Source organism: Coffea arabica, chromosome 2c, assembly GCF_036785885.1.
Source record: "Coffea arabica cultivar ET-39 chromosome 2c, Coffea Arabica ET-39 HiFi, whole genome shotgun sequence".
Taxonomy (NCBI): Eukaryota; Viridiplantae; Streptophyta; class Magnoliopsida; order Gentianales; family Rubiaceae; genus Coffea; species Coffea arabica.
The window spans coordinates 26,399,318-26,425,520 of record NC_092312.1 but is presented as its reverse complement, the minus strand read 5'-3'; the positions used below and the strand labels follow the sequence as shown (position 1 = coordinate 26,425,520).

Genomic DNA, 26,203 nt, shown 5'->3' with positions numbered 1-26,203 from the left:
CACACATAATCCACCTTCCCTCCACTGGCTTAGAAATCAACGGGGAATACAGTGGCCAAAATTTCCCCAAATGCCCGCCTAGACTCGTAAACGGACTTCCCAAAAACTACTGAATTGGGTAAAGAAAAATAAATATTCTCAAAGATGCAAGACTTAGGCTTCAGATGAGAAATCAGACAAAAGGATCCAACCCCATCTTTATCCACAACCAATACCTCTCTTTCAATGGCGATCTCTTCAGCCCCTCGCCACCACTTCCTCCTCCTGGCCACCTGCACCTTGCTTCTGGTAACATTCTCCAAGCCTACACTCTCCGCTCAGCGTTGCCCGGACTGCGGCGCCACGCCGGTTCCCTACCCACTAAGCATCGGGCCCACCTGCGGCGACCAACTCTACAAGCTCCGCTGCAGCGCCGGCTCACTTTTATTCGACACCTTAAACAACACCTACCCGGTCACCTCCGTTTCCCCTCAACTCCAGCGTCTCACCATTCAACCCTCCCCCTTCCTTGCCTTTCAACATCACCAACAGCAACACCATCTTGTACCACAATTGTACCCAGACTCTGTTGATCTCTCCTTTGAATTGTACCTCAAGCAGTCTCTGTCATACGTTTATCAACGGGACCAGGAGTGTCAGCGATGGCGGCGCTTGTGAGAATTCGAAGATATGCTGCACGTTCAGGGCGGGCGGGTCGGCGACTTCTTATTCCATTCGGGTGAGAGATGCGGGTTGCCGGGCGTACCGGGCTTTTGTCAACTTGGATTACTCGTTGCCCGTGAGTAGGTGGCCGCAGCCTGGCCTGGAGTTGCAGTGGGTTTCGCCTAGTGAACCCATTTGCCGGAAACAAACGGATTGTGACTCGGAATCCACCTGTGGACTCGACCCAAATTCGAACAGTGGGGTCCGGAGGTGCTTCTGTAACTCCGGCTTGCACTGGGATGCGATCGCTGGATCATGTTCCAAGGGTAAGAAAGACTTCTTGGAAGCGGCCGAGACACTGGTCCAGTGGACTTTGCGGGTGTGGGTGACGGGGTGGCAGGGTTTTAGGAGGGTTTTTGAGAAGGAAGAGCAGAAGGGCTTGTCATGAGGAGGGGTTGTAAGCAGAGAGAGCTTCTGGGAGGCCGCGGCGGCCGCGGCTACTGCGGTGGCGACAGAGACGGCCATGGGATTGCGTGGGGGTTGCGCAGGGAAGAGTAAGGGGAGTGAGGGAAATCAAATAGAAAGGTGGACTATGTGCGCCCTTTTTGCTTAGAATGTGAGGACAAAAATACCCTTGAAAGAAGCACACTTGCGTTCGTGTGAATTGGTCATCCGGTTGCAAAACCGGAGAAACTGGCTGAAAGGGCCACGGGTTCCCCATTTTACAAGTTCGAGGGCTTAAAGTCAGCAAAAAATAGATGAGGGGCTTAATTTTACTTAGACAAAGAGTTAAAGGGCCAATTGGATAATTTGCCCTATTGCAAATTTGCAACGGTTGCTTTCTCACTTTTCATCAGCTGAAGATGAAATCCGACTTTTCCCAAATGAAGTGATTTTGTAATTTTTAATTTATAAATTGGGTCTCCTAAATTATAATACATTCATTATGCTCCTCAATAATTTAAAATTTATTACTGATTCGATCCCCAAATTTATTCATAATTGAACACATTACTTATGTTCAAATCATTTTGTGGTTTAATTGACATTTATTTGATCACTTATACCTAAAATCCTTGGTCTATGATTTAAGAAACACATAAAAAGTGATTAATTTAAACTAATTTAGTTAGTAGTTACAATGATTAATAATAAGTAATATTAGTTACAAACTTACAAATTACAATGAATCAATGATTAGTGATAAGTTACATTAGTTACAAACTTATAATTTATTTCAAATAAAAAAAACTTATTTACTTGATTTGCAACTCACATGCATTCACTTACACTCACTTACACTGTTTAGTTATTTTGTCTATACTTAAAGCCTTAAGATTAGTAAATAGATAATATGAATTTTAACTTATTTGATCACTTATACCTACAATTTAATATTAGTCTATGATTTAAGGAACACATAAAAAGTAATTAATTTAAATTAGAATAAACCTTAGACTGTACAATGATTAGAATAATTTATGAATTTATAATTTACAATGATTAATAATAAGTAATATTAGTTACAAACTTACAAATTACAATGATTAGTGATAAGTTATGTTAGTTACAAACTTATAATTTATTTCAAATCAAAATTAAACTTATTTACTTACATATGTTATTGTGAAAGTCAATACACTAATACAGTGATTTGCAATTCATATACATTCACTTACACTGCTTAGTTGTCTTATCTATACTTAAAGCCTTAAGATTAGTGAATATGTAATGTAAATTTAGAGTACACTAATATTTGCAAGTTATAGATTACGCATTCAAATATTCAATAATTCAAACATGAATGATGTATCAAATTACCAATATCTAAATCTACTAATTATGTTTATTGTTTAATATTTAGTATTATACATATATGTATTAATTATTATCTAATTCTAGTCATGTTAGTATGTTATTCATGTATAAAATAATAAGTATTATAGTTATCTTATATTGTAATGTATTACTATGCATTATTGTAGTCATATAACAATTAATAAATACTAAAATAAAATAAATATATTGTACATTATTATATATTATTAGTATTATAAGTACATGATATGATGATAATTCCATATACTAATTATTATTAATAGCATTTACCTATATAATATAATAAAGTATTAGTAGTATATACTAATACTAAATAGCATTTATCTATATATTATATAATTTTATATATCAATTTGGTATTCGAATGCGGTAATGCAGTACCCGATTTCAATTACCGAATTTTGAATTCGAAATCGATTGTTATCAAATTCATAATCTCATTACCTATTTTATACCATATTAGAATTCAGTGAATTCGGTATGCACCGAATTGGTACCGAATTACCAAATACCCGATTTCAAATTATCGAATTGAATTTGAAATCGGTTATGAATTCGGTACGAACCGAATCTGCTCACCGCCTCACCTCACCCCTAGTTGGGAGGTCAAGGGTTCGACCCTTGCTTCCCACCAAAATTGTCACAATATGTGATGGTTTTCATTGACCATTTTCGATGGAGTTTCTACTCACATTAAGTCCCATGCCTCTCTCTCTCCCCCCTAGATTAGGCTAGTTTAGGTTATAGAAATCCCATTGTTGTGGAAAAAAAAGACAACTAAAAGAAATTTGGATGACTAGAGAGTCGAACCAAGACTCTTAACAACTGATCTCAAAGTTACTCTAAGTAATATTTTTGAGAACTAAATTAAATTTTGGAGACATCTAATAGGTATGTTTGGGTTATCATAGATTTCGTCGCATCCAAGACAAAAATACAGAGCAAGAATCAAGTTCAGCTCAAAAAGAGTTTATATTAGTTTCATGCTGTAACTAATTAAGCCAAATACAAATAGCATTTTGCCTTGAATTTGACTCAATTAACATAGAATTTGAATTTTATATGCAAAATGCCCAAGCTACTTCAGCTCGATACAATAATAGCTTATTTGAGTTCGACTTGATAAATAAATACGTCAATATTGATGTACATTTTCAAGCTTGTCAAAAAATAAGTGAAACAAGTTTGAACACTAGAGTTCATTTACACCCCTCATTTCTCCTTTGTATTTTTGTAATGTGACCTTTTTTTTTTTCTTAAACTTTTGGAGTATACGCAAGCACCGACACCCTCCACCTCCGGCAGCCCGTGATACCCAATGATGCAAATTTAATTGGACACCGTGGACAACCCAAAAAACCCAAAGCCCATTTTAATTCCACCACTAAACCCATTTGAAACCCAGCTGAAATCAGCCCGACCTACATATTCACTTGCTGTCTCAGTAATCCCTATAAATACCTGTCATCGCACAGCTAGGGTTTCTTTAGCAGCCTCAGCTTCCCGAAGTACCACAGAGGCGTCTAGGGTTTTAGAGAGAGAAAGAGAGGTAGGCGAAATGGTTGAGAAGGGAAGTAAGCCCAGGAAGGAGGAGGTTGTCACCAGGGAGTTCACCATCAACCTCCACAAACGCCTCCATGGATGGTAACCCTACCTTCTACGTCTTTTTCTCCTCCTGTCTCGAGTGTGAATACACACACAACACACAGTTAGATGCTTATATGATTGATTTTGTGTGCTTTAGGTTTTGTTGATCTGATAATTTCATGACTTTTTTCGTTTTTATACGGTCTTGCGAAACATTTTAGTCCAAACCGTTGGCTGCTTTTTTAATTGCATTTAGAAATCTCTGAATTCCATGGATGGCTATCAAAAGTTGCATTTTGCATCAAAAATTTAATATTTGGAAATGGGTTCTCTGTCATAATTTTTTTGATGAGTCGAGGTTATATGTACAAGGCCTGACATTTTGGTTGTTAGTAGTTGTGGGTTTTGCAATTTTGCTTCTTACTGCTATTTGTGCAAGTATAGGATGAACAATTGAGCTGAAGCGATCATGCATGTCTCCTTGGATGTGTCCTTAATCACCCTCTTGTTGAGCTTTTCGGTGGATGTTGGCAAATGAAACAACAGTGATGAGTTCTACAGACCTGTAATGAATTGCGAACATGATCGCAACTCTTTATGAACATCTAAGGGACTGAGTTGTGTTTGTCATTTGCAGCTACCTCCCAATTTGGAGTTTCTATTGCTGATCATAATTAAGCATTTTTATAGCTGTGATTGACAAAATTAGAGCTTTGTTCAAACCTTTTTATTGTCATTTGCTGCCTTGTTTGTGGATATTGTTGAGCATTCACCTATGTGTAGAAGTTTTATTTTAGAAAATTTGATTAAAACTGCAGCTGATGGTTTACACTAGGTCAACTAATTTGGTCATGACAGGACGAAAACCAGATATTGATGAGCTCCGTGCTGTTAAAAATTTAACTTGGCCGTGCTAGAAACCAGATTGAAATTTTCTCTGTACATAGATCTCAACAGTTTGTCTTAATTATTTGTCTCAGTTATGTAGTTTTTTTTGAAGGATTTAAAAACTAATTTTCTGCTTAAGATTTTGTCTGTTCTACTGAGTTAATATTCCTGTATATGGAACTTGAATCTTTCCCTTTCCAGTGTAAGTTTAAGACCAATGTACCTAACTAAATATATATCACAGTTGACTATTAGTTCGAAGAAGCAATCAACAGTTAAAAAGTCTTGTCATACTGGGACACTTGGATGATGGTTGGTTCAAACAGTAACTTTTGTGAAAGGACCTTATGATCCTCTTTGCTGCTTTCATCCTTCTTTCCGTAGCTCTTGTGGTCTTGATTCAGCTCGTATCAATTTCTACTTTTTGTTATTTCTGTCTCTGTTTGGAACCAAGTTTTCTTTTTTTTTTTTCATCAGATGATTTTTCTGTCCAGTGGATTAATGGCCTTTGAAATTTCAGATTTGTAAAACAGAAGCCACTGGAGGATAGCAAACTTTATTCACTGTGAATCTTATAGGAAGCTCTATTTTTCCACGTGAAACAGTTTTTCGTTGGGAAGTGTATCTTTGAGATCGCTTTGTTGTAAACCATATTTCTTGTTTGGAGTCTTAATTGATTAGTTTTTTTTGTTGCTCAATTGAGCGATGCCTTTTGACTTCTGTAATAAGTTTGGTTCTTGATATGCAGCACATTTAAGAAGAAAGCTCCAAAAGCCATCAAGGAAATCAGGAAGTTTGCCCAGAAGGCCATGGGAACAACTGATGTTAGAGTTGATGTGAAGCTGAACAAGTTCGTTTGGAGCCGTGGGATCCGCAGTGTGCCAAGAAGAGTCCGTGTCCGAATTGCACGCAAGAGAAATGAAGATGAAGATGCCAAGGAGGAGCTTTACTCCTTGGTTACTGTTACTGAAGTTCCCGAGGGATTCAAGGGGTTGGGTACTAAAGTTATTGATGATGATGATGAGTGATAATTTTCTCAGTTTCTATGCCATTGCAATTTTGGCTGTATTATTAGATCATTTTGATGTTAGTTCAGTTTTGACTCCCTTACTACAGGAGAATGACTTGAATGAATTATTATATCAGCCGTTTGCTTGTTTAAGACTGATTGTGGCATTCAATTCGTATATTCTCAATTAATTTTCGAAATGTTGCAGGCTTGCAGCCTCCATCTATTACTTGCCATTATGATAATCTATTATAGTGGAAAGTTCATTGTTTTGTTCTCCAGACACTCAAAGTTTAAAGGGCATTTGGTTGTACTTGTAGAATGTTTGGCTGGTTGAAATAACCGAGTAAAAGTGAAGAAGCCAAAGGCTTCGGTTTTGGTAAATGTCTAACGGTCTGGATAAACAGAAATCCACTTTATTTCGTATTTGTTTCTAAACCTTGTGCCATTGGGTTAAAGATTATTCGATGACCGAGCAATTCTCTTCCATTTCTGCCTTGACCTCCGGTAATAGTCTGACGCATCTTTTTTCTTCTCAAGCTAGCCAGATTAAGGACTCCAAAACCCTTTCGTATGCCTGCTTAATCACTGGAAACGTATGTACGAAACAGAGCCATTTCTAATCCATCCCTAAGGATCAAGAATATATGTAGACAACAGATCAATGTTGGCTGAGAAGAAATTCTTTTCATTGACTGGTCACATACCATAATGGGCTCCTTTCGTTTCAGATTAAAGCTCCCGAGTTTTCTCTTTTTTTGGGTACAAAGCTCCCATGTTTTCTCACCAGAACCAAAAGGCTTCCGACTTACAAACGGCGGTACAACTCCATTCCCTAATTTCCTCGGAGCGTGGTCTGAAAAGTGTAAATGTGTCGACTCATGCTACCACTACCAGGGAAAATACCAGTTTTCATTCCTAAACTTTGAGCTATGTACATATTTCATTCTCGAACTTTCTGGTATAACACATTTAATATTTGAACTACCAATTTTTTACTAATTTTATCCTCAAATGGGAAATGAATCAATTTGAACGGAGATTGGAGTTGGGAAGAAAGGTATTGGAGTCGAGAGAGTGAAGATAACCATTCTATTTTGTTGATTCTAAATCGTGCAAGACTTTTTACTTAAGGGGGTCATGCTCATCAAGTGTCTAATTTCTGATCAAATTGATTAAATTCTCATTTGAGGATGAAATTGGTAAAAAAAATTGATAGTTTAGATATTAAATGTATTGCGCCAAAAAAATTTGAGAACGAAATGTGTTCATAACCAAAAGTTTAGAGATGGAAACTAGCATTTTCCCAATACCACTATTTTAGTAGCGGTAGTAATGGAAATAGAAGAATGTTCCATAATTCTTCCCAGGCTGCAAATTGGAATAGAACATCTTCATCTTCATAATGGATTTCAAATAGCTAAGCAACATATCCACTTTTGTGATTGGAAGAATGACAGTTTTTATCAACTTGACACCAAAAAAAAAAAAATACAAATCTCGTTCTTTCCAAAAGTTATACAAATCAAAAAAATTGAGGAAGATAGTTCTACATCAATGACGGTACCCAGTTGAATGCAAGATAAACAATTACACCCCACACATTTAGGTAAGTAGAATCAGAACCTCAATTAAGACTCTCTAGAGAATCAAATCTTTTCTTTTCCATTCCCGGTCAACTAGAGGCGTCAAAATGGGTGATTTGGGCGGGTTTGGGTTGGGTAAAATGGGTAATGGGTAATGGGTATAAGTGAGTTAACTCATTTATATCCATTTAATTAGATGAGTATAAATGGGTAAGTCAAAAAATGAATTGGGTAATCCAATCATCCATTTATAACCCATTTATTTTAACTTTTGTAAACTCATTTAAATTCATTTTTGCAAATTAAATTATCAATTTATACCGCCCTTTTCACCCATCATTAGTTTCAAATATTTACTTATAATGTTCAATAAGCCTAATTATCAATTTTTTTCCTATCTGTACTTTATATCGCAAAATTACATGCTATTTAATAATTGAATAATAAGAATATAAAATTTTGAACTAAGTGCTGTAAAAGTTAACATAAAAACTTAATTCAAAAATTTTGAACCCCTAACATTTTTTCATGTATAAATTTAAAATTTCATTTTGGAAAGTAGGAAAAGCAGTTAAAACTTATCATAAATTGGTAATGCTGAAAAAGAAGCAAGTTATCAAACAAAGAGAAAATAAAATGATAAGATAAAACCAACAAATAATAATAATGATGAAATAAAAATAATTAATATCATGACAAAATGAAAAATCTGAAAAAAAAAATAGGCGGGGAAAGAGAGGAGACTTGAGGAAAGACAATTTTAAATGGGTTAATTGGGTTTCATGGGTTACCCAATAATACCCATTTAATAAATGAGTATAATTGAGTAACACATTTATACCCATATGCAAAAATTTAAGATACTCATACCCATCTATTCACGAGCGAGTATGAATAAATTTAATTAAATGGGTTGATTTGCGAGCTATAAATTATAGGCATTAAATATGTAGATTACACGAGTTCCTGCAACCGACTCAAACTTGAGTTATATGGCAGTATAAACTATAAGTTTCATACAAGAAAATTAATAGTGTATAAATAGTTTTTTGGGCTAGTACTATAGTAGTACATCAATAGTTTCAATAGCATCAACTTGCACCACCTCCTAGTCCTATGTGGATTACGTCGTGCAATATGAACTGCCTAACATAAACAACATTAATACATCCCCCGTTTTGCATTTTCCTGCGATGGAACTATAACAATAACGGTAAGAGAAACGTTATTTACACTCTATTTTTGGTTATTTGCACCTTAATCGTTTATTTTATCATATGATTTAATAAATAAAAATTATATTATAGAAATGGCAGTGAAAGTGTAAATAAAAAAAAATGGGAATGCAAATAACATTTTCCGGTAGACGGATGCGAACCGCAAACGCGATTGATACGATCATACGAACCCTTCTTTCTTGGAGCCATTCTCGTGTAGTTTATTGGCAGACAACTATGTAAAAGTCCTTTGTGTTTTTTCCCTTCTTGTTGAGCTAGATGTAGGCATCTCTAAAACCCTTTTATCCTCTGCGCATTAAACCCTGATACAAAAGAAATGTAGCTCGGACCTGAGGCCTTGCTATTCCTTCCTGAAAATTATATAGTTGTTTGTAGCAGAATGGGTTTCTCGCATTTCAGATCAAAGCTCCCAAATTTCCTCAGCACAACCCAGAAAAAGCTTCCAACTTTCAACCAAAATGCAGCTTTCTTTACCAAGTTCAGGTTTCTGCGTCATCAGCAACAGCAAAGACTTCAAATAGAGAAGTCCATCATAATGCCTGTAAGAAAATATTCAAGGTTTACGTCTTTATCTGGGCTTGGCTTGAAAAATGTTAAGAAATCATTTAGTACTAGCAATAATACAACTTTAGTACTACTTGGAAGTAATGGAAGAAGAAGAATGTGTTACTCTTCCCAAGCTAGTAATGGCGAAGAACCCTCTTCTCCCTTTCGGGAATGGCTTAGGATTCGTATGAGATCTGTGGGTAAATGTGTGGTCTTTGTTATGATCTTTGGTAGCTTGCAGGTGGTTCCTTGTTCTGATAGAGTTCATCTGGTGCTAAGTACTGACTTGCTGTCAAAGTTCTTCGACAGGGTAAGATGGGAGAACTATCAAAGGAAATACAGGGGAAAAATACTCTCCCCAACAAGCCCAGAAGGTGTTCGAGTGGGGAAGATTTTAGGAAAGATACTTGAAGGAATGTATGATGGTTTGGGGCTCCAACATGACTACCATGCTTCTATTTACTCTCCTGAGAAAATTGATTGTGATCATTTTAGCATGGCTGTTCAATCTGATGATGGTCAGAAGAAGATAAGCCCACAAAGAAGGGATGGAAGATTTGGGATAAGATATGGTACTAAGCATGTGGAAGGAATGAATTGGGAAGTGATGCTGGTTGATTCTGATTTTCATAATGCTGAGTATCTTTCTGATGGAAAGATTGTATTTTACACTGGGGTGCTAACGTTGGCAGGAAGCGAAGAAAGTAGAAGGATGATCAAACATGCAGACTCCTTTGATGCGTTTATTGATGCTGTTATAGCAACTAGCCTGTCGCATGAGGTGCGGAATGGCTGTTTGCGTTGAATACTTTTTGATGTACCACTTTCTCTAGATGTTATACTCATATACAAGTTGATTGTCTCTCTTGCTTACATATTGACTTGCTGATTGGATGGTATCCTATTTAGTTATGCCCAATAATTTGGTCGTGTACCCTTGGTATTCAGGTGGAACTATTTTCCATTTTTATTATGGTGAAACAAGCAGAACAAAGAATTTGCGGTGATATATATTGCTTTTCCGATTATAACAGGTAGGACACGGATTGGCACACCATAAAGCGGAGCTTTTCATGAGGGGCTTATGGCTTCATGTCCTTCTAGTTTCGCCTTTTCTCCGTCATGTTGGTATGCTACCAATTGGATTGTTGTTGGCTTTGATTTACTCTTTCCTCTCAAGGAGGTAAGTCGTTCTTGCAAACACTTTGCTATATTCCAGTGAGAGAGGTCATTTTCTATATCGCATCAGTGTTGCAATGCTCTCATGGTTCAGATCAGTGAACTTGTCATTTTTTCCCTTTTCTTATTTGATTCTGCACTTTTATGCCTCATCAACTCCATAGAAACCATAAAAGAGGACCTCTGTCTTTGTTTCTTCTTTCAAAGGGATGAGCTCGAAGCAGATCATATTGGAATGATGCTAATGGCTGCAGCTGGCTACAACCCTCGATATGCTCCAATGGTAAGATGGTGGCATAGCCTGTATGGTTCAGATGAAAATGCATTCTCAACTCATCCATCTTGTGAAAGAAGAGCTAAAATTCTTGCCCAAGATGAAATGGTGAAGCAAGCAATGGATGTATATAAGAAAGTTAAAGCGGGTCAGAGATTCAGCTTCTTCAATTGATCAGTAATGGCCTCTGTTTTGTTGGATCTCAAGGAAAAGAAAGCCACATTCTTCAACTGCACTGAGATACACTGTCTTGAACTCTATTTGCTTTATCTTCAATCTATGTAAACCTAACATCACCAAAAAATTTGTTGGAGACCCTATATCTTTTGGATTTAGGAATCGTTCATGCTTGCCTATCTTCACAAATTTGGCTGTTCAGTGACATCTGCAGACTCATCTGGATCATCCCTTGCTGGATCCCTTGTATTCCGATTGAATGACACCAACTTTAAAGTCTTCCTAAATGGATAGTTCAGATTGTGGGGAGAGAGGACTAATACAGCAAATATGAGTGGTTAATTTTGTTGAATGAACCGTGAAAGTAACGAGGCAACAAGGATTCAGCAAGTTAGCCAACCGATGACAGTTCATCTAAATAGAACCTTAGATCATTCATAAGGAATGCTTTAATTTGACTGTGTCAAGATCAGGTTGTCTGAGCATATTAATGTGCTGAATCTGAGTAGTATTCTGCTGGTGATTTCTTCTTTCTTTATTTCCCTCTTTTGGGTCTAAATTTTGCTGCTGGTGATCGTCCCTAGCCTGATGAATATATAGTAAATGTTTTTCAAGAAACTTGGTATGATCTATTCAATTGATAGGCTAATCAGAATGCACATGACATGCCTTTTACTGTTCTGATGTCCTAATATAAGGAAATGTAAAGTTTACATGCATTATGCCATTATGGAACAAGAGATCAATGCTTAATGACAACATTGATTTTTTTTTTTCCCAGGTAAATTTCAATAATCCACCTAAATTTTTTTTGGTCATTGTATTTCGCCTCCTAAACTGTCAGTTGCAAAAACTAGCACTTTTTAGTTTCTTGCAAAGTAGTAGTCATTTGATATTATAACGGATAAAAATTGGGTTGCCTATTAAGAGTCAAATGACAACAAACAACTTTCCTCTGTTGTAAGTTTACAAATTGCCCATTTTAGAATAATCCTTAAGTGCCAACTGCCAAACCAGTGATCTATTTTTTTTCCCCTCCTTGACTAAAAAGCCAAATAAGTATCAAATTTGGCACACTGTCTTCTTATACAATTGATGGTTGGGTGATTGATGCAAAAGTTTCGGAGAGAATTTTTGTCACTCTTTAAGTGTTGGGTTACATTTCTGTAAAGTTGGTTGAGCCGTTGCTCAAATACTATATAAAGTTTAGACATATCAATACAAACATCTATCGTTTCCGGAAAAAAAAAAATTGATGCAAAAGGATCAATTTAAGCAATTGATAACATCAAGTGTACTTTTTTTTTTTTTTTGAACTTCACATAAAAGGCTCGCCAAATTATGGCTATTGCACTATTGTGACAGAATAAAAAACCCTGTAATTGATAGTTTAGGAGGCTAAATTTAATCTTGAGGAGTTGATTTCCTCTTTCTTAAGTTTGCTAATAAGACTTTTACGAATCAGTTTTCTCTTGCAATTCCAAATGTGTTTTCATCACACAAATTCTGGAGTTTAAATTATTTTCATGGTCTCTCTCTTCTAATGGCCAATATGCTGATAGTGAAAATCCAATTTATGCATGAAAGCTAAATGTATGGTTAATGTAATTACAACAACTCCTATAAGAAAAAAAGTATAGCTTTATGTTATCAACTTACATAGAGATAAAGTATAACATAAAATTGGGGGAGGGTGGGTTAGATGGTCGGAGGGGAGGGAATGTGATTAAAAGGTTTCAGATTCGAACCCTTCTGCTTGTACTAAAAAAAGTAAACCATAAAATGAAACAACAAATTAAGAAGAAAAAAAGTATTATATTAGCAACTTTTATTGACCTTAAAAAAGTAAGGCACCTGTGCCTGAACTTACAAAAATACTTAAAGCCCATTTAGATTGGAGTTTCTGAAAGTTTATAAAATATATATATATATATATATATTATAGTCCTATGATGTATGTGAAGTAAAATAATAATTAAAAAAATGTCTTAGAGGAAATATTCCAATTTTTTTTTTTTTTGAAAAACTTGCAATCCAAACGCATTCTTAAATTTATAATTGTTATTTGTAACGTTTCTTTCCACTAGTGTAAATATATTCCATATCCTATCCTCATTGAACAAGCACAAACTGCAAAATAATTATGAAGGCATTCAATAACCAATATATAGAAATACAATAATATATTAATAAAAACACATTTTTATGCATGGGCCGAACCAAACATTACAGGATAACCAATGCAAACTTCCGCTATTCAAGTCACAAGCCCACTAAACTAATCTCGTGGAAACCAAAAAAAAAAAAAAGGAATAATTTTGAAAATAATTCGTCCCGCGTTGACTATTTATATTTGGCGCGCTTTTGCCTCAAATCTTCTCTGACACTCTTCTTGCTTTCGGAGGAGCGTATACCTACCTACACCAAACAAGCTTCTCCAGCACTCTTCCTTTCACTCTCTTTCATAAGCTCAAAAACGACGTCGTTCGTGCTTCTTCCTCGGGCTCAAGGTTTCAGCTCTCTCCTTCTCTCTGTCTCTCACACTCACGAGCACACGCACACAACGCACACTAGTAGAAATTCAGTTTGCATTCGGTTCATTGTTGATATTTAAATGCGTTTTTCTGTACAATTGGAATCAGATTTAGTTCTTAATTACAAAATTGAAGCAATTTTTTGATTCAGAAAAATGGCGCCGAGGTGAAATGTATTGATTTCTCTGCAGTTTTGGTGCATAATTTGTGCATAGAATCCACTTATCCCTGCTTGTTCAATTTGAGCTGAAACTGTAAAACTAAATCAAGGTGTGGTCTCGTTGTTCCTGAAGATTGGGTTTTGTTGTGCAGAAGAAGTTGAATAAATCAAGGTTTTGTTGTACTTACGGATTAATTTGGGATGTTTTTGTTGGCTAATCATTTTATTCGTAGTGAATTTTAAGTAAGAGTACAGTTGCTGAAATTTTGCAGAGAATTATGTTACTGGTTAGCTCTATGAGTTTTATGATAGGAATCAGGCGGATATTCATGTTAATAATTACCTTCAGGAACTAATTCTTTTTAGAGTAATGTTTATATGGAATAATTATCAGCTGCTAAATTTGATTAGATTCTTTTAGATTTGGTAGATGGATGGAAATTTGCAGAAGTCACCACAATTAGGGTCTACTGATGACAGCATGGAGTTCAAGTATATATCAGGGCTCAGTACTATTCTGGTTGCCACAATTCAGGAAGCTAAAGATAGGATTTCCCAGATTGAATATGTATTTTGCAGTCAAATTTATCCGCATTTTCAGGCAAAATCTAAGACCCTTCAGAGGTTGTATTCTGAAGCCAGAGAATCTGCGGAAAATGCTTGCAAAGAGAGAGAAAAAGATCTGCTACTTCAAATTGGAAAGCTTCAGCTCGAAAAGCAACAGTTTTGTGCTGAAATCAGCTCTCTGAAGTTGGAGAGGGAAGAATTTGCTAGTATTGGCTTGTCTCCAGATAGTATTCGCAGTCTCCAAGAAGACCTGCAACAGAAGACTAAAGAAGTAGGCGCATTGCAGGTAGAAGTGAAACAGTGGCATGATTTGTATAATGTCGCAGAGAAGCTAGTGGAAGACAGAGACAAGGAGCTGAAAGAACTTGATGACAAACATTGGAAGCTATTTACAGAGCACACATATCTGGAGAGGGAAGTCAAGGGATTGAAATCAGAGCTAGCAAACAAGACTAGGGAATTTGATGCTGCAATGGGATTACAGCTTACACTTCTCCAAATGGTTCGATCAAATACTTCCCTAATGATGGATAAAGAAGAGGAACAGTTGACAGATCACCAAGGAGATGCAGATTTAATTATTAGAAGATTTGGGATTATGAATGGGAAGATTGACGAGCTTCAGGAGGAACTGAGAAAAAAGAATGAGGAAATTGAAAAGGGAAGAAAAATGCGGGAGAATCTCCTGAAAAAGGTCGAATCACAGGCCTCGGAAATAATGGAGCATGAGCAGCAATTGAACGAATATGAGAAGGAGAAAAGGCTACTCGCCACAAGACTAGTAAATTTACAGAATGATATAAATTTTCTAGAGAAGGAGATAGGAAAGAAAAATGATGAAGTGGAAGAAGGAAGAATTTTGCAAGAACAGCTGATGCAGCAGATTGATTCATACAATTTTGAAAAGTTGAAAATACAGAAGGATTTTGAAGAGCTTGTGAAGGAGAAGCGACAGCTTCTGGAGAAACTAGGAAGAGGCCCGGAAGAGAAGGTTGATATACATCAACCCAATCTGCAAGAGGGAAGCCAGGGGTCCTCAGAAGAAATGGAATTACACGGGAAGTTGCTTCAGCAGATTGAAGCAAAAGACTCCCAGTTAATGTCTGAAAAGCAGAAACGAAAGGAAGTCATTGTTGCTTATAAGAATCTCAAATCTCAGTACAACTTTTTGTGTTCAAAGTATGGTCTTACTACAGGAAATGCGCTGCCCCAAAATAGAATGGAAGATCAGAGTGACACCTTGGGGCTGAATCATAGCCCATTAACTTCGGTTGGTAAGTCCTTTTTTCTCTATCCCTAGTGCTGAAATCTTCTAAATGTTCCACTGTTTTATGATGATCGTGCCACAGAACATTATCCAGATGACTCTACAAACAGTTAATGACTGTGATATGCTTAGCTTTCTTGTTTTTTACATCCTCCCGTCCCCCTCCTGGCCCCTTTTGGAAATTAGTATGCACTTATCCTCATTTAACTCTTGGTATCTGGCAATATAGATGTCAACAAAGGTCCAAATGCCTCTGGTGTTAGTGGTGAAGCAGAAAGAAGGAAAGGTGAGGGAGAAGAGTTGAAGAATGACAAGGAAGTCCAGTTAAATCAAAGATCAAACTCTGTCTCCCCTTCTAGGTCAAGAACTTCTATCCAACCAAAAACCTTTGCCAGTGTAAAATCTTGCCCACCAGCTGGAACAAAACGTCCTGTGTCTTATTGGAGAAATACGAGGTCTAACCAGAGTAAACTTGGACCTGATCTCCATGATGATTTTCTTGATACCCCCTTGGAGAAAATTAGAGGAGACTTAGGCAATGCCATTAAGGATCAAATTTGTAATCCTCCAGAACCAGCTCAAAAAGACATAGAATTCAATAGCTCTGATGACGAGACAGAAGACATGAATGTTGACCGTGAAAAGTGTCAAATCCCACCTCAGAGGCCTGGAACATCAAATTTCAAGTTTGTGGAACCAGTAAGAAAGAAAACTGTGAGGGAAAACCTGAAAGGAATTGAATGCAAGCAATGCAAAAAGTTCTATGATGCTGTTCTTCCCAATGAATGTAAGGAGGAGAATGGCAATGGACAAAACATGCGGTGTGAGCATCATGATGGAGTTTCAAGACATCGTTACAGGTATGCTCCTCCTCTGACTCCTGAAGGATTCTGGAACATAGGGTTTGAGTCAGAGATGTGAGTTTGATGTGCTGATGTGCATTTCAAACTGGTCATGAAAAAATCACACTTTGGTTTCACTTTTATTGATAACTTGTCTGAAAATTGGAAGGGCTAGTTGAAGGCACAACATACCCTCTTTTCATGATTAAGCTTTGGGTCAATTGAGAACAGATACAGAAATTTAAACACATAATCTTCAATAAATAACATCTGTATTGTCCAAAGTGCAACAGTTGTTCATGCATCGACTTTTAATAGCATCAAATTCTAGACTCTCCAAGTCAATAAGCTGACACAACAAAGATAGCAGCCGGGAACTCGTGAACTTGGTGCTTGAAAAAAATTTTGTATCTTAAAACAGCCCAGCTATTTCCTTCTAATATCCTTTTCATGTAAAGAATTCTCTGTGAAGTAGTGTACTCTTCCCCAGTGATAGTCAGAATGAGGGCTAGATAACTGAAAACACTCCGTATTTGGGCCAACTGATCTGATACAGGGTTCTTGAGGTAAAAAAAGCCGAATTTTAGAATGCATGAAAAGTCCAGGATACTGAAAAGGTCACCCCTATTTTAGTATTTTAAGTGGATGACTAAGAATGTTGACAAAATCTTTCATTGATCTGTACATTAGAGATAATCCTTTCTATATTTGCCTCAAATTAATTTTGCTTCTTTTCTCCTGATCCTCCTTGGAGTGATTACAATTATTTGAAACAGCTGAAGTTTACCCTGAAACCTTGAACAGTAAACAAATCCTTTGAGTCCGCAAAATACGAATGAATAGGCAGGACACTCCCAAGTGGCCATCAACCTTTAGAAGCTGCTCAATTCCTTTCGTTGTGGCTAAACGCGAAGCAAGAACTTACCTGACTGCAGCAGCTTTCTTAAGAGTCTAAAACCATTTTAAAACGAGTTGACATTTGCTCTGTTTGACAGACAAGATAATAGCTAGTCGCAGCTAAAAGTTACAAACATTTAACCGATTGTAGCCATCTATCTGTACAGGGGAATGTGAACAAGAAGAAAATAAAATAGGATGGAAGAGAACTCAACTGAAAACAAAAAGTACTTACAAAATTATGCTCAATTTGTGTATTTGAGGTGAAAAGTTGATTGAGAAATGTATTTACACGGAACATCAAAATTTTTCTGCTAACAACTACAATCTAAAGTAAGGCCTCCCAAATTCTCTCAAATTTCACTTTCTATTGCACAACATTCAAATTGGCTATTTTGGTCTGGAATTGTCACTAGAAATGTTGGAAACGGATCCCCTTTTGCATTTGCTTGAATCATGAATGGATCCACTGGCTTTTCACTGTCAGTCTTATCACTGTATTAGCTGAGCTAAAGTTTACCAACCTGTTTTATCCTCCTATTTGGAAAGAAACAAAATGTAGTGGGACCACGAAGGATATATAAATACAGTTGATGTATGGGCAGGTCACATGGGACTGGAAATTAGGAACATGCATTGCCCTGGCAAGAACTTGACCTCTGTTTGCTGCTTCCCCCAAAATTTGTTGTACCATATTTTTTAATGCTCTGCGCATTGAATCTCTCATGCATGTTTCACCAACCAAATTAATACTACTAATATTTATGCAACAGATCCTATACTGTCTAGAGGACAGCTGCGTTATCTAACTCTCAAATGCTGCAATTCTTTTCTCTTTTTTTTTTTCCAGAAGGAAAATAATTAATGTGACCATATTTTGCCGAATGAAAAAAGGGCTTATCTGTAGCCAAGGATTTTTCCCTTTCTTCTTTAGCCAAAGGTTTTCACCCCCTCCAAAGGCTGCTTCAAAAAATAATAATACTATAATGGAGCAGGCAAATCAATCTCCACCTCTCCCATTGACCTACAAATAACGCTGGCGTGATCACTTTATGCATATATATGTCAACGCTTTCATCAACACCAAATCACCAATTCACCGCTGCAATGATTGCCATTGTGACCAAGAACCATGCCATCAAAATCATGAACGCTCCATAACCTTTATCATAAACTCATGATTCAAGCACACAGTCTCATGAACGAAAATGCCAGTAAAGCCAGCAATACAAAAACATATATAATCTCTTTCTTTACTATAGATAGATTTGATTCTCGTACAGAAGTTCGCACGCATTTTACACTTGCATGCAACTGATGCACTCTTATAAACAATACACAATTGAGATTACATACTTCAAAAAAAAAGGGGGGGGGGGAGGGGTTTATCCTTACAGACCGTTGCAGGAAATATCACACAAGCAAGCAGCAATAATAACCAACCGACATTTTCGGTTAATTACAATTTACTACTAATCCCCATGATTTAGATTCAATTAACAAGTACGTAGTGGTGATCCACATAAGCAATCGTTATTAGCAAATGAAGAGGCCTCAAGATGATCAAAAGGTGAGCCAACCGGAATCGGTCCGCAAAGGTGATTATAACTCAAATCCAAGTGCCCAATGTACTTTGCCGATGATAGTGATTTAGGAATTGAACCGCGCAATTGGTTATACGATAAATCAAGGACCGTAAAATAAGTTTTCGGTCCAAAAACGTCGGGTAAATTGCCCTCCAGACTGTTTCGGCTGATGTTTAAAACGTTTAACCCGGCACTGCTCAATAAGCTCGTCGGTATGCTTCCGGATAGTCGATTGCTGTCTAGATTAAGGGTTGACAGAACCGGCATTGTTCCGAGTTGAGCCGGGATCGAACCGGAGATCCGGTTCATGGATAGATCAATGTCGGCCAGCCTGTAAATGTTAGCAAATGAGCTGGGGATTGAACCGGTGAGCTGGTTACGGCTCAACAGTGCCCTGCTCATCATGGTTAGTTTTCCGACGTCAGAGGGGATTTCTCCTGTGAGTTTGTTGTTGGTGAGGTCGAGATGCATGAGGCTCCCGAGGTTGACAATCGACGGCGGAATCGCACCGGTGAGCTTGTTGTCGGCGAGGTTGAGAACAGTTAGTCGACCCAGTGAGCCTATGTCGGCCGGAATCTTGCCGGAGATCTGGTTTCCGACGATGTCGAAGATTCTGAGAATGGGTAACGAGGACGGAATGCAAGCCGGGATTTCCCCCGCGATTGCCTTCCAGTCTGCGACGACGAGGGTGGTGAGCCGGTCGAGTTGACAAACAGAAGCTGCTATTTCACCTGACATGTAACCGGACCGGCCGGCTTTCTCAAAGATGGGGTCCTCGGATTCTCCCCGGAGGACAATGTCGGCGACCCGTCGGTCAGGGTCACAGCTGACACCGTACCAGTTGGTGCAGCAGTCGGTGCCCGCCCAAGAATTGAAGATGCCCAAGTAAGGCTCGTTGAGGGCAGCTTTAAAAGCTAATAATGCTGCCCGATCCCCAGGCGGGCAGGCATTAGCGGAAAAACAAAAAGCCAATGTTACTAAGGCGGCCAAGGAAACTTTCATTCTCCCCATGTTTGCTTTCAGTTGTTGTTTTGAGCTCTTCTTTGTATGGTCTGAAGAAAAGCCGAAATGCAGTGTGTGACTGTGTGTTGTTTTGCAGTGATATTGGGACTTGTGAGGGTCTGTGAGACTGTGTGTTGTGCGTGTAATAATGGAGAGTGTAATGGCCTAGTGGGTTTTATGAGTTGAGTGGGAACTGAGGAGATGGGAACTTTTGGGGTAGCATGAAGTGTGAATGTATGCATGGTTATATATACAAGTCGAGGTGGATGAGGATGCCCCTGGAAGTGGGGTGGAATTCCAGTTGGGATTTGGGAACTTGGGATTTGAAGTTGAGGTAGCTAGCAGCCACTAGGCCTTTGGCCCGGTGGTCACCACCAGCCTTGACGGAGGTGAGAGGTCAAGGAACCAATTGCCACTTTATGTGGTAATCTTAATTAGCTTTCTTCAACGGAGTCTCTACTCGCGTCGAGTTCTCCTCTCCTTCTCCCTAGATCATGCTAGATTAAATTATACGACTTCTGTCATTGCGACAAAAAACAAAAAGAAGAAGTTGAGTTAGCTAGCAAGCCTAAGTACAGGGCATAAATGATACTTTCAATTGTTAAAAGTTATGTTTTAGTGATTTTTTTAATAAAACAAAGTAATTTATTAATGAGATTGTTAGAAATCATTCAACGCGATTTGTTTGACAAAATTTAGAGGGAAATTTGACATCGATTCGAAAAAATTGACAGTTTTTGCATGATGAGTTAAATAATGAGCAACCTCCTTATCAGTCTCTTTTAAAATCCAAAGTACATTGACAGTATTAGTCTAATAAAGCCAAGTGAACGTTTTCAATTGTCGGGCTCAAGCTAGATAGAAGAAGATGTTCCTTATAATTAATGAGCTTGATGGTTGATGATCCATCGCCATCAGAATCAAGTTTGGGATTCTTAGTATCTTAGATAGATGTTTTACTGACGTTAATTGTTTACAGGTTTTATCACAATTTTGTCAAATGTAAAGTGAATATGTATCCCTGATTTTGAAGAATTTTGTTATGCTAATTAAGCTGGCCTAATTTGTTCTCTACCATGTTCACTAAGAAGATTAATTTCAAGAGCAATTATTCAAGATTTGGTTTGCACATGGTAAGTCCTAATACATATATACACATTCAAGCTTCAATGGAATCTACTCGGAATTGGCTTATGTCCGTTGTCAACCTCATTTTGCATCTACCTTCCTGATCAACTTTTTTGATCAAGGGATATAATTGAGAAATTGGCCAATATAGTCCCTCGACTATTATGCTAAAACTAAAATAGTCCTTAAACTTTATTTCACTTATACATCGACCATCACAAACCGGAAAATTAAAGAATATAAATTGCCAATTCCAAATTCCCAACTGAGGACTTTAATCTGTTTGTGTATATACTGTCAATGTATCGATTAAGTTTTATCCTTTGTCCTTTGTCTTGGATTAATGCCGCAAACATACGAAACTTCAATGGAGTAGAGTAGACTACGGCCTCGTTTGGCAAATGAATTTTTTTGACATTTGTCTAAAATCAGACTGTAGCTTATTATAGAAGTTGTAGGAAAAATTTTTAAGATGTATAAATTTTTGGGTATTTTGAAGTATATAGTTTAAAATTTTTAAAAATTTTTTTAAAATTATTGTAGATAAAGTTATTTAAAAACTTGTAGACGACAAATTTGGCCAAGAACCTGTTTGCCAAACAGGCCCTACCTTACATTCATACCCTGCTAACAAACTTAAAAGTGCCCTACAACTTTTCCACCATTATGAAAATCATCAACAAAATTCTTTCGCACTTTGACCAGACATGATCTTACATGTTACTATAATGTATCTATCGTCGGTACTTTAGACGGCAGTTAATGGAGACCAAAAAGTCAGGTGACGAATTTCAAGGGGAAAAACCCCATAAACATAGATGAAAAGGTAGATTTTTACCCATAATATTTGAACATTGTAAGAAGGCACGTGAGGGGGGCCTGCAACTTTACACATAAAACAACGACCGACAACACGAGAATTAATTGTATTTTTAGTACGTAATCTGCAGCATGTTAGTGAGAGATTACACTTGGTCTCATTGGTCAATTAACAGTTAGACTGATCATAAGACGACAGGGAGCTTAATTTTCTTATTTTGGTTGTATGGAATCTGTTATCCGATGTCGATTTGATTAGTTGAATCAAATTCTTTCTAATGCATGTATAGAGAGGGTTGAAAGATGGACAAAATTACTCGATATTCGAATCGAACTTGAATTGGTAAGAGATTATTCGAATATGGTTCGTTAACTAGTCAAACCAAGTTCAAACAATATTTTATATTCGATAAACTCGGTTGAGTTTAGTCTGGTTAGTATAAAATTCGATTTTATATGTAAAAATTTCAAATTACTCGAACTCGACTGGAGTTCATCTCGATAAAAATTCGTTTAAGGTTGATTCAGCAAATAATACACAAGTGTTTGACAAATTCGTTTGAGGTTGATTCAGCAAATAATAATTAAGCGTTTGGCTTTATTAGACTCATTTACAACCCTATGCATAGATTTATTAATTTGGATACAAATACCTAAAAGTACTTGGCAATTCACAAGCACCACACTGTTCATTTGTTAGGTTAGGCATTCCAAAGACAATAAGCTTGCTACGATTTGCAGTGCATATGATGTGTCCTTTTCACAGATCAGATCACATGGCACGTAATTGACCGTGGAGTAATAAGTTAAATCCAAATGCAACCAATTCTATGATCGAGGTAAAGAAATCCGATTAGTAACATTTGTAAATTTTTTTCATTTATTTTTACGAATTAATCCCGTCACTAAATAAAATATAGAGGTTTCGCATTAGTGTTTTGAGTCACTTTGTTACTTGATGATCTAATTTTCGTTTCCTTATAAAAAGAAAAGTTTTATTACATAAAATGCTAAAATAGTCCAGTAGGAATTGATTTTGGATAACGAAATTTTATTAGTGTATTGATACATTTTATAAACCAATATGTATCTACTCGTAAAACATACTAACAATAAATTCCAAATTAATACTAGTCATTAATCATAAAAATACCTTTCCTTGCTTTGTAATTGAGATCATTATATTCTCTCTTTTTTTTTTCTATATATACTTTTGAGGAAGATCCAAGGATAAAAAGCAAACTAGAAAGCATAACACTAGAACTCATTGCATTTTTTCGTCAAACCTGAATAGAAACCAAAATACATAAGAAAGTTTAATTTGTGATACAAATTTTATAATCTCTTTAGAAAAGAGTGGGGCTAAATTCACACCCCTCTAGTGTAAATCCCACACTTTACACCAAAATGTCTATAAAGCCCACATTATTTGTCAGGATTTCATAGGAATTTCTTCAATATCAAAACTAACCTTTTGTGGTGGATGGAGCCAATCAAGTTCATCTTTTCCTCTACTTTACTGCATCCTTTTATCGTCCCCTATCCTTTCATTCCAATACTGAAGACTTATAGTAACAACTATCATCATCAACTAAAATATACTAGAGCATAGCAAAAATTTACAAAAAAAAAATATCATTGATAATAAAAAACAAAAATTTCAGGATCAAAATTGAAGAGTGATACTTGATTTTCAAACATCTATTGATAATAAAAAACAAATGATGATCATGGCAATGATTTCATATTCACTTGGAACTAGTAGTTCGAAATTCTCCAATTGATGATAATAGTTGCTACTATAGTTCATGAATATCAGAAGGTCAGAAATAGGGATGATGAAAGGACACAATAAACTTAATTGGTGCCATCTTTTCCCACCACAAAAGATTAGTTTTGGTATTGAAAAAGTTCCTATGAAATCCTAGTAAATAGAATGGGATTTATAGACATTTTGGTGTAAAAGGTGTGAATTTAGACTAGAGTGGTGTCAATTTAGCCCCACCCTTTAGAAAAACAACCTTATATTATGCGTCTACTTTCATTTGCGTAAAGCCTACCTAATTACCTATAGATAGAACTAATATGCATATGGATTATTTACTAGCCTTGAAGATGCTTACAAGAAAATCCTTTCCCATTTAATCGTTCTTCAATTATTTTTCATGTGTGCAAGCCTGACCTACAAGAGGGCTCATGGGAACGAGGCCACTAAGGCTCCGGATGCTGACTAGTTAGTGGGACAATTCCAAATTTCATATGTGTACCATCAAAAACCAGATATGAGCCGCCAATTCCAAATTTCCAACTGATGATTAAAATGTGCTATAGTTGATGGAGAATAATTAGTGGCAGATGAACCCATGAATTGGGTGGAGTTACCCGCAAGAAATGTGCTAGAGTCGCGTGCTGTAGAGACCGACTTTCACAATAAGCGGAACGGCGGAGTAGGTGTCTACGCGTTTTGCATGGCTCTAGGTGTGACCGAATTTGTGGTCTCTTTTTCCGAGAATTTATTGCTCAACCTCCTCTGCCTGTCTTCAACATCTTGCTACTATGTATTGATTTTTGATTGCCGTCATTTTGGTACTTTAGGCTTAGTTTGGCAGCTTAGATTTGATGAGAAAATAAAAGAAAGTGAGAGAAGATATGTTCGGAAGTTGTGAAGCGACGGAAAAGAAAGGAAATAGAAAGATTTGGATGGATTTGGGGGTGTCAACGGATCGGATTTGGACTCGGACCCCGACCCAGATCCAATAAATTTTTCCGAGTTTGGGTTAAAAAATAATTTCGATACTCAGATCCGAATTCGGATCCGTTTATTCTAATAAAAATGGGTCGAATACGAAATATAAGATTCCGACCCATATTCGACTAGGATTCCAACCCGTATTCGATCAGGATCCGAACAATATATTAATAATTATAAAATATAAATATTTCTAAATACATTCTTTTACCAAATTAACAATTTGAAAATGACTTTGTAAATTGATTTGTGGTTAGTTTTGCATTGACTATTGCGAGTTATTTCTGATTTAGTTTTGTAATTTGATTTGTTTAAGTTTGGAGATTGGATTTGTGATTGGTTTTAGATTTAATTTTGAAACATTTAAATTTGAACCTTTTAGACCCCCAACCCGATCCAACCCAGACCCATCGGATCCAGTTCCGAGACTCCAAGGTGAAGAGCCGTTTGATATACGGGTTGGGTTCGGATTTGCTACATAAAAAAGGTCCGGATCCGGAATTTTCAATTCCGATCCGAATCCGACCCGTTGACATCCCTAGATGGATCACTTTGACAATAATAGTTGAAAAATTTTTTAAAAAAAGTTGAACCAAACTTTATAAAATCTTTTAAACTATCATTTTTATTCCTAGATGTCTATTGAACAAAATTTTATTGACATATGTATCCAATATCATTTCATTTCTTTTCTAAACTTCTAAACAACATCAAACTAAATCTCGTTTTTCTTTTCTTTCCGAACTTAAGCTTTCCCTTCTTTTCTTTTCTATCCTAAACTCCCAAACTAGATGTTAGTGAAAATTGGTTTCATTTTCAAAGTTGTCAAAATATTACTTAGGTTGGAAAGACAAAATAGGTATTGAGGGCATGACTTATAAATTCCGAGGGAATGACTCACAAATCCCTTTTTTCATTTATAACACACCATTAGGAAAATTATATCTAGCGACTCAAGACTTGCTTTGTATTTATCTACACTAAATTTGTCGTGTAAACTTTTAACTTTGACAAGACAATTTAGAATTGTCATAACTTCATTAGTAATAAAATCTCAAGAGTCCCTTTTGCACCTCAAAAGTACGATTTTACTTGTCTAAACTGAAATTTATAATGTCAAGACAAAAGGAAATCGAATTGCATTATTAATCAGGCAAGTGCTATTGCCCCAAAAAGAAGAATAAAGGGGGCAAATGGTGGTACTGGTATCTCAATTCATGTTGTGGCGTTTTCAGGTTGTAAGTGGGGACTATACGGCGTCGCTCACGTGAAATTACTCTTTCATGAAGATTTATCAAAGCTAAATTTGTACTTAGTTATAATACTTAGGATGTAAACAAACAATAGATTAGGACTGCACGAGTCAACTCGCGGTGGCGTCATATGCGTCACTATCCAAATGACAGGTTAAAATCTATCTAAAAATTAGCAAACGCAATCAATCTAAAAAGTTTTGAAAGGTTTGAAATGTACAAAGTTTCATTTTATGCATGTTGCAATCGCCAGATCTGTTAATCAATGATTTTAAACTCCAAAATATTAATGATTAGATTTGTTGAAATGAATCCAAGATCCAGAAAATTTTTACCTGAAATAAATTTTTATCTAACAACAAAACAAGCGAAAAAAGAATCTAAAAATCTCCATAGAAACCTATAGGAGAAAAGAAAATTCTCACTAGCAACCT

The 26,203-nt window shown here is 36.6% G+C and overlaps 4 protein-coding genes and 1 non-coding gene across 5 annotated transcripts; 4 read left to right on the top strand and 1 right to left on the bottom strand.

Annotated features, from left to right (window-relative positions):
• Positions 1-3,939: 3,939 nt before the first annotated feature.
• Positions 3,940-6,165, top strand: LOC113727065 (large ribosomal subunit protein eL31). The gene is made up of 2 exons (XM_027251039.2): positions 3,940-4,125; positions 5,705-6,165. The coding sequence occupies exons 1-2, from the start codon at positions 4,040-4,042 to the stop codon at positions 5,982-5,984; spliced, it is 366 nt and encodes a 121-aa protein (XP_027106840.1). The 5' UTR covers positions 3,940-4,039; the 3' UTR covers positions 5,985-6,165.
• On the top strand, positions 4,607-4,691 carry LOC113728337 (small nucleolar RNA SNORD25). The gene has a single exon (XR_003458061.1). It is a non-coding gene; the product is annotated as a small nucleolar RNA SNORD25 (small nucleolar RNA).
• A 3,274-nt stretch (positions 6,166-9,439) lies between the features above and the next one.
• LOC113724162 (mitochondrial metalloendopeptidase OMA1-like) lies at positions 9,440-11,421 on the top strand. Its single transcript, XM_072077260.1, has 3 exons — positions 9,440-10,116; positions 10,370-10,518; positions 10,722-11,421. The coding sequence occupies exons 1-3, from the start codon at positions 9,451-9,453 to the stop codon at positions 10,960-10,962; spliced, it is 1,056 nt and encodes a 351-aa protein (XP_071933361.1). The 5' UTR covers positions 9,440-9,450; the 3' UTR covers positions 10,963-11,421.
• Positions 11,422-13,353: 1,932 nt separating this feature from the next.
• On the top strand, positions 13,354-16,619 carry LOC113727063 (protein gamma response 1-like). The gene is made up of 3 exons (XM_027251038.2): positions 13,354-13,475; positions 14,081-15,500; positions 15,723-16,619. The coding sequence occupies exons 2-3, from the start codon at positions 14,090-14,092 to the stop codon at positions 16,412-16,414; spliced, it is 2,103 nt and encodes a 700-aa protein (XP_027106839.1). The 5' UTR covers positions 13,354-13,475; positions 14,081-14,089; the 3' UTR covers positions 16,415-16,619.
• Positions 16,620-18,459: 1,840 nt separating this feature from the next.
• LOC113727062 (uncharacterized) lies at positions 18,460-20,054 on the bottom strand. Its single transcript, XM_027251037.2, has one exon. The coding sequence runs from the start codon at positions 19,827-19,829 to the stop codon at positions 18,729-18,731; it is 1,101 nt and encodes a 366-aa protein (XP_027106838.1). The 5' UTR covers positions 19,830-20,054; the 3' UTR covers positions 18,460-18,728.
• Between the last annotated feature and the right edge of the window lie 6,149 nt (positions 20,055-26,203).